Source organism: Sarcophilus harrisii, chromosome 2 (genome assembly GCF_902635505.1).
Source record: "Sarcophilus harrisii chromosome 2, mSarHar1.11, whole genome shotgun sequence".
In the NCBI taxonomy this organism is placed as follows: domain Eukaryota; kingdom Metazoa; phylum Chordata; class Mammalia; order Dasyuromorphia; family Dasyuridae; genus Sarcophilus; species Sarcophilus harrisii.
In genome coordinates this window covers 500563577-500579130 of record NC_045427.1, presented here as the reverse complement: position 1 = coordinate 500579130, position 15554 = coordinate 500563577, and the positions used below count along the sequence as shown (strand labels likewise).

Here is a 15554-nt window from a genome sequence, read left to right as displayed (position 1 = left end):
TGGGGATAGTTCTACATGGACTCTATCTCAGCCAGATCATATTTGTTCAGTTCGAAGTTCCACAGGAAGTACATTGATAAATTGGAGAGCATCTGGAGGAAAGGCCCAGGATGGTGAAAGGAGTGGATATAATCCCATAGGAAGATTAATGAGGACTTGGTAGCTGCCTTTGAGTATTTGAAGATAAATTAGACTTGTTCTGTTTAGCTGCAGGGAACAGAACTAGCAGCAATGGGTACGGCATTAGCTCAATGTAATTAGTCAATCAATCAACAAACATTTATTAATCTCCTGTCTTGTACAGAGTTAGCTCAATGTAATTAGTCAATCAATCAACGAACATTTATTAATCTCCTGTCTTGTGCTGGGCACTATGCCCCTACCCTTACGAACCTGGTTGTTGGGTCATTTCAGTTATGTTCAACTCTTCTGATGCCATTTGGCAGGGCTGGGGTGTTGCTTGACAGATACACTGGAGTATTTTGTCATTTCCTTCTTCAGCTTATTTTACCGATGAGGAAACCGAGGCAAAGAGGGTTAAGCGACTAGCTAGGAAGTGTCTGAGGCAGGATTTAAACTCAGGAAGATGAGCTTTCCTGATTCTAAGCTCAGAGTTCCACCCATTGCACTATTTAGTTGTCTTTTTATGAAGCTTACATTCTATCAAGGGGGGCAAAGTATTCATATAGAGATGTACAGAGAATGTTATTCTTGCTTAGTCATTTTTCAGTTGTGTCTACTCTGTGCAACCCCATTTGGGGTTTTCTCAGCTTATTTTATAGGTGAGGAAACTGAGGTAAATAGGATTAAGTGAGTAGCCAAGGGTCACATCACTTAGTAAAATGTCTGAGGAAGGACTTGAACTCAGGAAAATGAGTCTTCCTAACTCAGGATCAGCCTTCTTGTCTACTGTACAGGGAAGTAAAATGTAATGTGCTTAGTGAGGGAGTCAGAGCCCTAGGGAGGGCACTGACAAACTTGAGGGATCTGAAAATCCTTTGTTTGCCAGTGTTTAAGGTTTTTCTTGAAGGAAGAGAAGTATTCTCCCAGATAAGGAAGTGTCACAGAGCTAGAAGTAGAAGAGATTTAATGGTAATCAAGTCCCTTCTTCTTATTTTACAGATTAGGAAATTGAGACCCAGAGACGTTAATGACTTGTCCAACTTAATAAGTGTCTAAGGCAAGAGTTGACCCTAAATGTGCTTGACTCCAAGTCCAATTCAAGGAGGATAGTCATTACAAGACATGGAGAGTTAGAGGGTCCTGTGAAGAACAGAGAACACATTTTTTGGTCCATGGCGTACCTGCAAGGGAGTAATATATAGTAAGGCTGAAAAGATAGGCTGGGACAAGGCTTTACAAGTCAGTGTTTGTATTTGATTCTAAATGCAATGGGAACCACTAAAGATTAATGAGTCTCTAATGATGACATCAAATCCATGCTTGAGGAAAATTCTTCTCTATCAGTACTGTCCAAAAGTAGAGTGGGATTAAATAATAGGAGGTTCCTCCTCTTGTCTTTGAGTAAAGGCTGGAATACCATTTGCTGGGGTTGCTGTCGAGATCTCCAGTTTAGCCACCATTTGATCAATATGATATGTGAGGCCCTTTCTGAAATTGAGATTATATAAAAATCTCAAAGCGACACTTCTTCTATCTCCTACTCCTGACTTTGTCCCAAGGCTTAATGAGAGAAAATTTTCAGGGAAAATGAAATTTGAAAAAATTGAGGGTGGAGGGAAATTATTGTAACTCAGGAAGGGCTTTCCCAAATTAGGAAAGAGAAATCTAAACAAATTTTGCAGCCTGTATTTGGAAAAATGAACCACTACAAGAAGGGATCAGGAAGCAGGAGAGAAAGGTTTTCCTGCCTGTCATAGAATATCTTTTAATCTATTGTTGGTGTCTAGATCTTAGGAGAGCTGGACCACCATAAGCACAGAGGAGTTTAAATGTAGCAATGGAAACTGAGGTGAAGAAGACATTATCTCTCAAACTATGCAGAGATTTTACTTGATTACATACCAGGGTTTTTTCAATATACTGTATCTTTCATCATTTTACTCAAAAGAGGAAAGAAAAAAAATTTAGCTTGTTGACCTAATGGAGAAAACTGATGTGCAGAGTGCAGGAAGCAAGATGTGGGATCACAGGTCTTGCCTGAATCAGCCCCTGCTGGGTGTTCTGTGAAAACAAACCTTCAGAAGAGATTGTCTTGCCTCTTCTAAGTGATTTCCTCATCCTTAATCCTAAGAGGGACTGCATCTTCCTTTGCCTGCTCAGTTCCTGGCTTCCTGTGGGCTTGCAGCATTCATCCTGTCTTTAGAGTGAATTTGATAGGTACAGGAAGTCGCACCAGACTGGAGATTGAACCAACAATCAATAAAAAAAGAACTATGGTTTTAAGAAAGATGCATCAGAGCTTCCCCCAGGAATTGTACCATATGTCCTAATACCCGTGGAACAATGGATTTAATTTTTAGCTCCCCCAGTTGGTATTCCCAGTTATGGAGACAATTCTGAAAAAAGGATTCTTTCAACCTGCCGTCCTCTATGCTTGCTGATGATTTATAGATAAGGAAAATTTTGTTTCCTTTGCCCACTCATCAATAACACAAAATAAAAGCTATTCTCTCTCTCCTATTCTTTCCCTCCCTTCTACTCCACCCTATTCTCCCCCCCCCCCAAAAAAAAAGCTTTATTTCTCATGGCTACTAGTTTAGTATATTTATGGTGCATGAGTCATCAAGCTGCCTTCTGATTGGGTGAAAACCCAACACCCCTGGGACTGTCAGTCAATTACAGCTATTCTCAGCTTCATTCACAGATTTATTAGCTTGCACACAGGGAGAAATTCATTCAAGAAAGTTCATTCATAAAAATTGCAACACTCTCCATATCATTTTTAATATCTCAACGTTCCACTGTGAACTGGATCCTGAAGGAAGATAAGTCCAACACCGAGGAGGCGAAGCAGCAGTCTCCTGAACGCTGATGAGTCTGTGTGAGGATTTAGAGTAACACAGCTGGATCTTAAGTCTCGGAAAGAATGTTGAGCATCACAGGAGTTTTTCCTGGATTGCTGGGCTGAACGACTTGCAGGATGAGATTTTCCAGGAGAAGCCAGGGATCAGATCAGATTGATTCAGCACAAAGTGATTTTTGTTCATATGCTTTAATTTTTTATTTAAAAAATTATTGAAAGGAATAAAGGATATGAAAGGGTTACCCTGCAATTCATTTTTTCCCCTTGGGGAGCTGTACAAGGAGGGTTTCAAAGTGCAGAGACCCAGAAGGGGGGGAGTAAATATTTCAGTGGGCTAGAAATGCTAAGGGACTGACAAGCTGACTGATTTGCACTGCTTTGTGTGGAAGGCTGTGTGTGTGTGTGTGTGTGTGTGTGTGTGTGTGTGTATGTGTGTGTGTGTGTGTGCTTTCACCGCAGTCTGGGCTCTACCATTAAGGCTTTCTCAGAGAGCTGGTAACAGCGGCAAGAAGCCCAAGCTCAGAGCAGTTTAAATGCCTGGATTCTATTGCAGGAGCCAGTGCAGGGAGGGACAGCAGCTCTCTGACTAAAAGCAGTGATGGGGACTTGGTTTCTGCATTGGCTGTTACCTCTTAGGGTTAAAAATGTCTGGGAAGAGATGATCTAGGAACCCTGAGCAGAACTCCATGCTTAGGTGAGAGTCTCAAAGAAGAGAGAGAGAGAGAGAGAGAGAGAGAGAGAGAGAGAGAGAGAGAGAGAGAGAGAGAGAATGAAAATATTAGAGAGGTTTCTTTCTCTGAATTGTATGGTGTGTTGAAGCATTTAATTTCCATATCGTTTATCTGCCAGACGGGGAAGCCAATTTATGCAACAGTATCCTGTTTCAGCCCTGCCAAGGCTATGAGAGGACGCAGTCCGGAGAGCCTCAGTGGACACGTACTGTATGTAGGACTCTTTGGGTACCCCGGGATGCTGCACAGGGCCAAGTATAGTCGTTTTCGGAATGAGCCCATCACTTCCTTAGATGAAGGGTCTTCTGGAGGTTCTTCAGTCAATGTCAAAGGCGTACCTCAGACTTCTCCTTCTTCCCCCTTGCCAGCTCACCTGCCTGGGGAAGATGTCACCTTGGCGGCTCAGGATAACCCCACCCCACTGTGCACTTTGATGCCCCGAATGGCAAGTCTTAGACTGGCCAATCCAGCAAACCTACTGGGACTGAAAAACTTCTGCCTGGGGACCCGTGAGGTGCCCAAGCTCAAACTGTTGGAGAGTCGGGGGGCAGCTCCGAGCAGCCCAACTTCCCCAGAAGCCAGCCTTTCCCGGGCCACCTCTGCTTCATCTCCTCGGCTGGATGTACAAAATGAGGATAACTGCATCCTGCCCACCTTGGAGGCACCACCTTCTGGGAGCAATCAGGATGGGTCCTCTCACCGGCACCTGCTGGGGACAGGCATGAACTACTGTGTAAAGGTAAGTCTGTTCCCTCGGTGTTTTTGCCTCCTAAGAACTGATTGAGAAAGGGGTCTTCTAGGTTAATCACTAGTGCTCTGGGTGACTTTAGGCAACTTATGAAGATTCTCTGGGCCTCAGTTTCCCTCACTGGTAAAATGAGTTAATTTGGACTAGATAATTCCTAAGGTTCTTTCCAACTCTAAAGTCTGGGGATCTATGATTATTTTTGCAGCCTCTGGCTTTGCTAAGAAGAGCTAAACATCATGTGAGTCTAGAAATATGAAACAGGCAATGCAATGAGAATAACTGAAAACTGATATTATGTTTGGGCAATTAAGGGGTCTAAAGAGGTGGTGATCAGGGTTGTGGATCTCCCCTAATATACCACTTAAAGTGACATGTTCTCAGATCAGAGCACTTTCCAATTCAAAGACAACCAGGGAGGACCGAGGGCAAGAGAAGGTGCTACTTCTAGACAAGAACAATTACAAGGATGTCCACTTGATTTTGTTTGATTCCATAATTGTCAGAAAACAATACAGTAATTTCCAATCCAAGAATGCAATCCAGTCCAATCCAATGAGTATCTATTAAGCACTTAGCATGATTTCTAATCTAATTGGTCTTTATTAAGCACCTACTATGTACATGGCTCTACTGTAAATGACGTAGAAACAGAATAGCTCACATTTAGTAGTATAGAAGGAAGGACATGGAATTTGGTGCCAAACTATCTGGCCTGGAATCTAGGTACATGCAACCTGTATATCTGTTCAAGCCCTTTCATCCATCTGGGTGAATAGATGATAACCAGGCTCCCTTTTTATAATTTACTTTATGGTCAAATGTTCTCTTCTATATTATTTTATTTGAGTTTTCACTACAAACTCATTACAATCCAGTACTTACAACAGTTCCTGGCCCACAGACAGCATTTAACAACTGCTTGTTGATTGACTGACTGCTTGTGAGTTAGCCAAGAGAAAATCATTATCCTCATTTTACGGATGAGGAAACTAAGTCTTAGGAGTGGAATAGTTCATTTAAGACTATATATCTATTAAGACGCAGAACTGGAACAATAGCCCAAGTCTTCTGATTCCAAGGCTAATATTCTTGCTACCCTACACGTTGTGGGTAGGAATCCTGACCAGTATACCATAGATAAAAGGGGAGGGAGAGAAAACACACAAAGAGGTGTGGTAGGAATTTTAATCTGTCTGATTTTTAAAAAAGCCATTTAGTGCTCAGCCGGTTTTTGCTACATACCTGTCAAGTGTCCAGTCATGGTAAAGTCTCCGGGAGTTGGGGGATGGGAGATATTTTTAGGTGCTTGTCTTAAAGGAACTTACTTGAATTAGTAAGAAAATTAGTGAGAATTAGTGAGTACACACACACACACACATACACACACACACAATTTCATTGGTATGGTGAAACTCGTGACCAAAGCAGAAATCATTTGCTCTGAAACTTAAAGTCTTCAGAGAGTGGCAGGGGCATTGAGTCACTGGCCCCTGTTGCATAATCACTGTTTGTCAATGGTGGGTGTTGACTCCAGGCCTTTCTGACATTAAGGCCAACTCTATCCACTTTGCCATATTGCTTCACATAGTTGCACCAACATATTCATATTCATATGTACACAATATACATTTATCTATCTCAGATAATTAAAGAATAAATCTTAAGTACCAGGTCATCAGAGATGTGAGTATTCTATATTAGTGGTGTAAAATTCAAATAGAAAGATTCCTACAAAGTGCATATTGTTTTAGGCAACCACAAATTAGCATTATCCATGCTATATTGTATTTTCAGTGATTTTGTCAAACATTTCCCAATTACATTTTAGTCTGGTTCGGTCCAAGTGTGATACCTCTGTTCTACACTATATGTACTGTTGTTTGTCCTTTGTTCCCGAAGAGGACCAGGACATCAGGGAGATGATACCAGGATGATACCAGGACAAGCAAGTTAATTGGATGTAAGAGAGGGAGGGCTGTGCAGGGTCACCAGCCTCACTTTCCCCTCTAGAGCCATGTGGGTCCAGTGTCAAGATATAGATCAGGACGACTGGAGATGGCCCTGGATGCCAGTGAGAGACCTTGGCCTTTTTAAGCTACGGTTTTCAACAGGACACAGTTTGAGGCTGCATCATTCAGTGATTAAAGCTAGGTAAGAATTGAGGCAAAGAATGGACTCTTTTACCTAATTAAAAAAAAATCAATTTGGGAGTTTGGGGCCCAAACATTCATTTTGAAGCCAGTCAATGAGAGAGTGAATTGAGTTTAAGGAATGAATCTTAGGAAAGAAATCTAGCAAGTAAATCTCAAGCTATCTTGGGGGGTTTAAGCAATCAAAAAAAATTTATTATAGCCTAGGTTTAGTCAGGGAAGGCCTCCTAGAGGAAGTGAGTTTTGATCTCATTTTTAACAAAAGCTTAGGATCTAGATTGGCAGGAAGTAGAACATTCCAGTCAAGTGAAACACAAATAAAACACAAATACAAGAAGGACCATTCACAGAAGATATTAAGACCAGAAAGTTAATGCTGGGAAATGATGGGAGATTAAAGTTAATATCTAAGGGTGATGTCAGATAGTGAAGGTGCTTGAATGCTAAATTAGGAGATGGGATTTAATCTAGTATTTAAAAGGAGCTACAATGGGTCTTTGAAAAAAATTCCTGAAATATTCATTGGCTTTCTTTTGCCTCTATGATAAAATACAAAAATTTAGGGCTACATTGAGCACTCTCTTTGTTAAAGGTCCCTTATTTCATATCATTCCCCTTCATATATTCTCTGATTCAGTCCATCTGGTCTTCCAGCAATTCCCAAGTTGGACAAATAGGTGATCTAGTAATGGAGTGCTGCAGTCAGGAAGACATGAATTCCAGTCTGTGTGTTTGTACCCAAAGGAGAGAAGCAGACCTATGATTTTTATTAGAAAAGGGAAATTCTCCCAGTTCAGACTCCTATCTTGTTTAAAATTTGTAAATATCAGAGAGTTTTCTGGGGATACTCTTGTTGCAGAAAGCAATATTCATTTCATAAATGACTTATCCAGGGTCATATAGCTAACCTTGAGATAAGCCTTGAACATGAATCTTTGTAGCAGTAAAGGTGACCTCTCCATCCTGCACACAGTAGGCACTTAGGACATTTTTGTTGAAATGAGTTTAATTCTTAAGCAATGGTCCCCATTGCCAAAAAGTGCTGTATAGGAGGATTAGTCTGGTAGTTATGTGTGGGATGGAATGAAGAAGAAAGATAAGAAAGAAGCTTCTTTAGTAATTTTTTTAGTAATTCCATGAGGAGGAGATGGTGTGAGGATGAATGAACAAGTCATATGAGAAACACTTGAAGGGACTGGAAAAATTTGCTCTGGAAAAAAGACCTAGGGGCAACAAAATAGCCATCTTTGAGTATTTAAAGAATTATCACATGGAAGAAGAAAACAGGGATTTGCTTCATTCCTATTTGCTTCAGGGACAAAAGTAGGTGACTGTTACTGAGGCAGATTTTGGCTGGATAAGAGGAAAAACTTTTGAAAAATTAGATCTGTCCAGAAGCAGAATGAATGGGCCACTTCAGACTGTAATGAGCTCCATATCAGGAGATCTTTAGACACAGCTTAAACTCTCTTGCTTGAGAGTTCAAATGGGAATTCCTTTTCCATTAGATTTCCTATTAGATGCTGCTGAGGTCCCTTCTAGCTCTGTGATTCTGATTAGGATGGTAGCCATGGAGAAGGAGAGGAAGCTATGACTCCCTAGGAGAGTCAATTAACAGCCTTTGGAAAATGATTGATATAAGGAGCACAGAGAAGAGGAAGAGTGGAAGGGAAAGCCCATAATGACAAGGATTATAACCTAGAAAGCAGAAGCTAGGAAATTGGGGGTAGGAGCTGGAAGGGAGAGAGAGGTACATTGTCAAGGAGAAGATGAAGAGTTTTAATTTAGATGTGTTAAATGTGACAAGGTGGCGCTTGCTTGGTGAAGTCATTTATGCAGTTAGAAAGATAAAGCTGGGTCTCAAACAAGAAACCAAGGGTATGGCTGTAAATTTTAGAGTGGGCAGCAGAGAGCTAGAATAGTAAGATGTTAGCTTCTTGAAGGCAGAGTTATTTCAGATTTTTGTTTTGTTTTGTTTTGGTCTTAGTTTTTAATTTTGGCTCCCCAGGGCCTGGTAGAGTGACTTTTATATAGGCAATGCTTAATTTAAGATCATGTACTTTAAATTCAGTACAGAAAGGGTCTTTGAAATCCCTTAGATAATCCATAATCCTCTTAATTTTCCAAATGAGGAAACAGACCAAGAAAGGTTAAATGGCAAAACTGGAATTTGAACTCAGGGCCTCTGACAATATTTAGCACATTTTCCACTGCACCATTCTGCTTATCTAAGTGGGTCAAGATTAGGTTTAGTACATGTGGTGAAAACTCACTGACCATGGGAATTAAAATTTTAGTTCCTTTTAGTTCTAAAATTTTTTTTGATTTTTTTTTATTTAATAGCCTTTTATTTACAGGATATATGCATGGGTAACTTTACAGCATTATCAATTGCCAAACCTCTTGTTCCAATTTTTCACCTCTTATCCCCCCACCCCCTCCCCTAGATGGCAGGATGACCAGTAGATGTTAAATATATTAAAATATAAATTAGATACACAATAAGTATACATGACCAAAACATTATTTTGCTGTACAAAAAGAATCAGACTTTGAAATATTGTACAATTAGCTTGTGAAGGAAATCAAAAATGCAGGTGTGCATAAATATAGGGATTGGGAATTCAATGTAATGGTTTTTAGTCATCTCCCAGAGTTCTTTTTCTAGGCATAGCTGATTCAGTTCATTACTGCTCCATTGGAAATGATTTGGTTGATCTCGTTGCTGAGGATGGCCTGGTCCATCAGAACTGGTCATCATATAGTATTGTTGTTGAAGTATATAATGATCTCCTGGTCCTGCTCATTTCACTCAGCATCAGTTGTAAGTCTCCAGGCCTTTCTGAAATCATCCTGTTGGTCATTTCTTACAGAACAGTAATATTCCATAATATCTCATATACCACAATTTATTCAGCCATTCTCCAACTGATGGGCATCCATTCAGTTTCCAGTTTCTAGCCACTACAAAAGGGCTGCCACAAACATTCGTGCACATACAGTGTCCTTTCCTTCTTTATAATCTCTTTGGGATATAATCCCAGTAGTAACACTGCTGGATCAAAGGGTATGCACAGTTTGATAACTTTTTGAGCATAGTTCCAAACTACTCTCCAAAATGGTTGGATTCTGTCACAACTCCACCAACAATGCATCAATGTCCCAGTTTTCCGCAATCCTCCAACACTATCATTATTTTTTCCTGTCATCTTAGCCAATCTGACAGGTGTGTAGTGGTATCTTAGAGTTGTCTTAATTTGCATTTCTCTGATTAATAATGTTAGTTCTAAAATTGAAAATTAATAGCAACTTCTGCCAAAAACTTTGAAATGTTTTGTTCTTATAAATCTAGGGCCTAGCACATGATAGTTATTGGTGAATCATTTTTCACTTGTGTCTAACTCATGACCTCCATTTGTGTTTTCTTGGCAGAGATATTTCCTTTTCTAGATCATTATAAGGAAACTGAGGGAAACAAGGTGAAATGGTTTGTAAAAGGTCACACAGCTGCTAAATGTCTGGGGCTGGATTTGAACTCAGGTCCTGACTCCAAGTCTTATGTGCCATCTAATTATCCCCAATTTTTAAGTTTACCTTTTTATTCTGGTCATGCAAATATGATTTCCTTGAAAGGAAGAAAAGGAGAGAGTTAGGTAGAATCTTTTCATGGCATATCAGGGCAATTAGAGGAGGAGGTAGGGTCTGGTCACTTAGAAAGCTTTTAGTACTTCTGTGTACAAGTGTTTCTTTGTGTTACCTAAATCACTGGAGAAATCTTTTACGTTGGTCTATACATTGGGTGCCTGGGGTTTGGAGCACCCACGGCCACTGAAGAATTTGAGCATCAATGACTTATTGATAGTCTGGCCTTGGCCAGTGATAGTTGTCCCATCTTCTGAGCTGTCTCTAACATATTGGCCTGCCTACATCAGAAGTACACCCTAACCAAGTGGCTTATCTAAATTACACATGATGAATGCTATAATGATATATAATGATGCTTGAACTGATCACCTACCTCTTTTTCTCTTGTTCTTTCCATTTCATGGGACCTTTTCATTTGCATCTTTTGTGTCTATCCCTAGTTCTGACACAATGTCTTGCATGTAGTCAGCCCTTAATAGTTACAGGTTAATGTAATTGAACACATTGTCCTCCCTCATATTATGAAGAAATAGATGGATGTCAAATGACTTATTAGCTATAACTTTCTAACATTAGCACATTGGAATAAATTACTCTTCTCACCTTCCTCTAAAGTCCAATTTTGATGCCTTATTGTGGTTTGAAAGTGACCTTGAATTCAACAAGATCCTCTAAATCATGTTTCTTCCTTTTTTATCCTTCTTCTTCCATCTTTCATCCCACCTCCTTTCGAAGGTGATAGAGGTAGATGGGAGGCTTGAGAGAGAAAGGTAAAGTAGAAGGTCTGAGAAAATGTGGGGAAGTAAAAGAAAAAGAAAGAGCAATACAGGGAAGTGGAAGACAAAAGGGATGGGCAAGAGAATGCCCTGAAGGTTATCTAATTTGCTTCTAGTCAATTAAAATGTTGAGAATAAGGTTACATTATTTTTTTGAAGGAAGTTTATCTTAAAACAAGAATGAGGAAGAAAAGTGTGGGAGCATGGAAAGTGCAAAAGATGGAAAGAACTCCAAAGCCAGACTATCTTTTTTTGCATAAGGCTAGGTCTATTTACAATATAAGGCCATAGAGATACATCAGAACTGGAATGTAAAAGGTATATAAGTTTATTCTAGTGCTAGGATAGATTTTTGTTTCCATCACTTCCCAACTACAAAGTACCTGGATATCTTCCACATTGGCTTTTCCATCTACCATTTTTGAAAAGGTATTATCCACTTCAATTTGCTTGGTACTTCAAGTATCCAATGGTGAAATGTTGAAGAATATAGCCAGTAAAAAAAAAGTTATTAAGTACTTATCATGTGCTAGACACTGTGCTACACAGTAAGGTTTCAAAGAAAGGCCTCCAGTAGCCCATACCCTCAAGGAGCTCATATTCTAGCAGAGGGAGAGCTCTTTCAAAGCGATTCCATGAAACCCTTAATCATTGCCCTTACGAAATGGAGGGAGTGAATTATTTACTACCCCTAGTTGTGACTGTGGATATTGAACAAATGGCTAGAAGTTAGTGGCTATAATCTATTTGATTTGTTTCCTCACTTTTTCCTTAGAGATGGAGAAATAGAATCATTCCTTTACAATATATGAATAATAGTGATCCCTGGCCAGTGTATTTTGCTACTTTCTTGAATGACTCTAGGGACAGAAAGTTTGGCAATGGAGATAAAACCATATCAAACATCTTATCCCAGCTAAGGAAGGGGTAGCTTTTCTATGGCTCTCCACAGAGATTCAAAGTACATGGAAGGCAATTTACAGAAAAATGTGTAAATACAAGAATAGGCAAAGAGTAAGATCAGAGAGAAAGCATTAGAGGGAGGAGGACTGGGAAAGTTGTCCTTTGGAAAATGGGATTTGAGCCAAGTCTTGAATGAAGGCATAAATAAGAAGAGCATTCAAGTTATGGGACAGAGTCACAGGAAAGAGGTAGAATTAAAAGATGGCATATAATGCACAAAGAATACATGGAGAATTGATAAATGATCAAAAGATATGAACTGACAATTTTCAGATGAAGAAATTGAAACTATTTGTACCCATATGAAAAGGTACTCCAATCATTATTGTTCAGAGAAATGCAAATTAAGACATCTCTGAGATACTACTACACACCTCTGAGATTGGCTAAGATGACAGGAAAAGATAATGACAAATGTTGGAGGGGATGCAGGAAAACTGTGACACTTTTTGTTGGTGGAGTTGTGAACAGATCCAATCATTCTGGAGAGCAATTTGGAACTATGCTCAAAAAGTTATCAAACTGTGCATACCCTTTGATCCAGCAGTGTTTCTACTGGACTTATATCCCAAAGAGATCATAAAGAAGGGAAAGGGACCTGTATGTGCAAGAATGTTTGTGGCAGCCCTGTTTGTAGTGGCTAGAAACTGGAAAATTAATGGATGTCCATCAATTGGAGAATGGCTGAATAAATTGTAGAATATGAATGTTATGGAATATTATTGTTCTGTAAGAAATGACCAGCAGGGAAAGGCCTGGCGAGACATGCATGAACTGATGCTGAGTGAAATGAGCAGGACCATTATACACAACAACATTATTACATGATGATAAGTTCTGACGGATGTGGCTCTCTTCAACCAAGAGATGATTAAGACCAGTCTCACTTGTGCATTGAAGAACAGAACCATCTATACCCAGAGAGAGAACCGTGGGAACAGAGGGTATTGTTTGCTTACATTTTGTTTTCTTTTTCTTCCTTCTTGATCTGATTTTTTTTAACAACAAGATAACTGTATAAATATGCATACATATATTGGATCTAGCATATATTTCAACATAATTAGCATGTATTGGACTACCTGCCAGCTGTCCCACTGAGGGGGCGGAGGGAAGGGGGGGAAATTTGCAACAAAAGGTTATGCAAAAGTCAGTGTTAGAAAAATTACCCATGCATGCGCTTTGTAAACAAAAAGCTTTAATAATAGAAAATAAAAAGTTTTAATTAAAAAAAAAAGAGTACATGGAGAGAGAATGCAAAAGGTAAGAAGATTGACAGATTGTGATAGACTTTAAATGACAGAGGATTTTATATTTGATCCTGGATGTAATCAAGAACTACTGCAGTTGATTGAATAGGGTCATGAACTGATCAGACTTTCACTTTAAGGAAAAATCACTTTGGTACCTTAGGAAAAAATAAACTGGAGTGGGGAGAGACTTGAGGCAGGGACACTCATCAGAAAACTATTATAAGAGTGATGGAGGCCTGTGCTAGTGTGGTAGCTATTTGAATGGATAGAAGGAGAGGTATATGAGGTCTTGTGAAAATAGAAATGACAAGACTTGGCAACAGATCGAATGTGTGGCATTAGTAAAAGAGAGGAATTTCTTTTTTTTCTCCCTTCTTCCTCTCTCCCACCCCCAAAATGGCTACTATTAGATACAAATATATGTTTATGTATGTGTAAAATCATTCTATACATATTTCTATTTATTCAATTCTTTCTCTGGGTATAGATATCATCTTCCTTCATATAACCTTTGTCATTAATTTGAGTTTTTATAATAGTCAAAATGACTTAGTCCCTCAAAGTTATTATTTTTTATCATTGTTTTTATTTGATTTTTAGTTTCCAACATTTACTTTTATAAGACTTTGATTTCCATTTTTTCCCTTCCTCTCTTCCACCCCTTCTCCATCCTCAAGATGGCAATTCATTTTATATAGGTTACACATGCACAATCAAATTAAATATATTTTCAGAGTAGTCATGTTGTGGAAGAAGAATCAGAATAAAAGGGAAAAACCGCAAGAAAAAAAGATCCCCAAAAGTGGAAATAGTATTCTTTGATTTGCATTCAGACTCCACAATTCTTCCGTTGGATGTGGATAGCATTTTCCAATGTGAGTCTTTTGGAGTTATCTTAGATCATTATATTGGTGAGGAAAGCTAAGTCTATCAAAGCAGATTCTTGAACAATGTTGCTATTACTCAAAATTGGTTCTTAAAATAATTTTGCAATTACTGTATACAATATTCTCTTGCGTGGGTCAAAACTTGACCTTACAAATAGCAATTCCTTACATAGAGAACCAGATCTGAAGGGGTTAGTCTATAAGATAGGGGATGATTCCCTGCCTAACACCAGTAGTGTTTATGTTTTCCTTATGTTTCCATATTGAGGATGCAGTGAATAGAGTTCCCTAACTAGAGTCAGGAATTGTTAAATTTAAATCTGTCCTCTGACACTAACTAGCTGTGTGATCCTGTCTATGTCATTTAATTTCTGTCTCAGTTTCATCAAATATGAAATGGGGCCTTCCTTTTCAGCACTTCCCTCAAATTTAATAAATATTTTAGAGGTAACTGGTGGCACAGTAGATAGAGCATTGGAGTCAGTAATACATGAATTCAAATCTAGCTGGGTGTTCCTGGGTAAGTCACTTAATCTCTGTCTGCTTCAGTTTTCTCAACTGCAAAAGGGGGAAAATACCAGCACCTACCTTGAAAGATTGTTGTGAGGATCAAATCATATAATATTTGAAAAAAGAGCTTGCTTTAGCACCTAGAACATAGTAGGTACTCTATAAATGCTTGTTCCCTTCTTGTCCCTCTATTTCTTGTAAATACTTGCTTTAAAATGAGAACTCAGGAAGATCCAGTCAGATTTGCTTTAAAATTTTACTACTTGAATATTTAATTTAATATTTGAAATTTAATACCAAATTGTGTTAGGTTTGAATAATCTAGATCTCAGCAGGCAAAGTAAGTAAGAAACAACCGTCTATGAAGACTTCTCTTTGCAAAGACTAATCCCTCTATTTTGGACTTTGAAGTTTTTATTATCTTTTTTGTCTTGTACTCACTGTGTATATTGTTTTCTTGATCCTGCTTACTTCATGCAACATCAATTCATAAAAGTCTTCCCAAATTTCACTTTGTTCTTTGTATTCATAATTTCTTATGCTATAATATCCATTACATATATTTCACAATTTGTTCTATTCTCCAACCTATTGTGTTTCTTTCAGCATTAGTTTTATTTGCATGGGTACCATTAATAACTGGTCCTCCCCTGTTTGATGTCTCTACTCGTATAGTTCATTTTCTGCACATTCTCAGGTAGAACTGAGTATCATTCCCATCTAAAGCCATATCTGCTCCTATTCCCTAGATCTTCTGAAGACTTCCTCATCCTGACAGGCTCCCAGATTTGAAACATGAGAGTCAGCCTTGACACTTTCCACTTCTTTTCCCTCCATAACCACCAGTCTGTTACTAATCTTGTTTATTCTATCTTTACAATATTTCTTAAATCCATCTCTTTTTC

At 38.8% G+C, this 15554-nt stretch overlaps 1 protein-coding gene across 5 annotated transcripts in view; it reads left to right on the top strand.

The window, feature by feature from the left end:
• Positions 1–2821: 2821 nt before the first annotated feature.
• The window catches only part of SHC4 (SHC adaptor protein 4), a 165524-nt gene continuing 152791 nt past the window's right edge, over positions 2822–15554 (top strand). For 2 of the 5 annotated variants that reach the window (XM_031955165.1, XM_003755924.3), the window contains exons 1-2: positions 3211–3680; positions 3836–4456. In XM_031955165.1, coding sequence (XP_031811025.1) covers positions 3887–4456 — 570 coding nt within the window. In that variant the 5' untranslated portion in view covers positions 3211–3680; positions 3836–3886. Of the gene's footprint in view, positions 3156–3202; positions 3681–3835; positions 4457–15554 lie in introns of those variants that run through there. The other 3 variants (XM_031955164.1, XM_031955163.1, XM_031955166.1) reach the window with 3 other exon arrangements.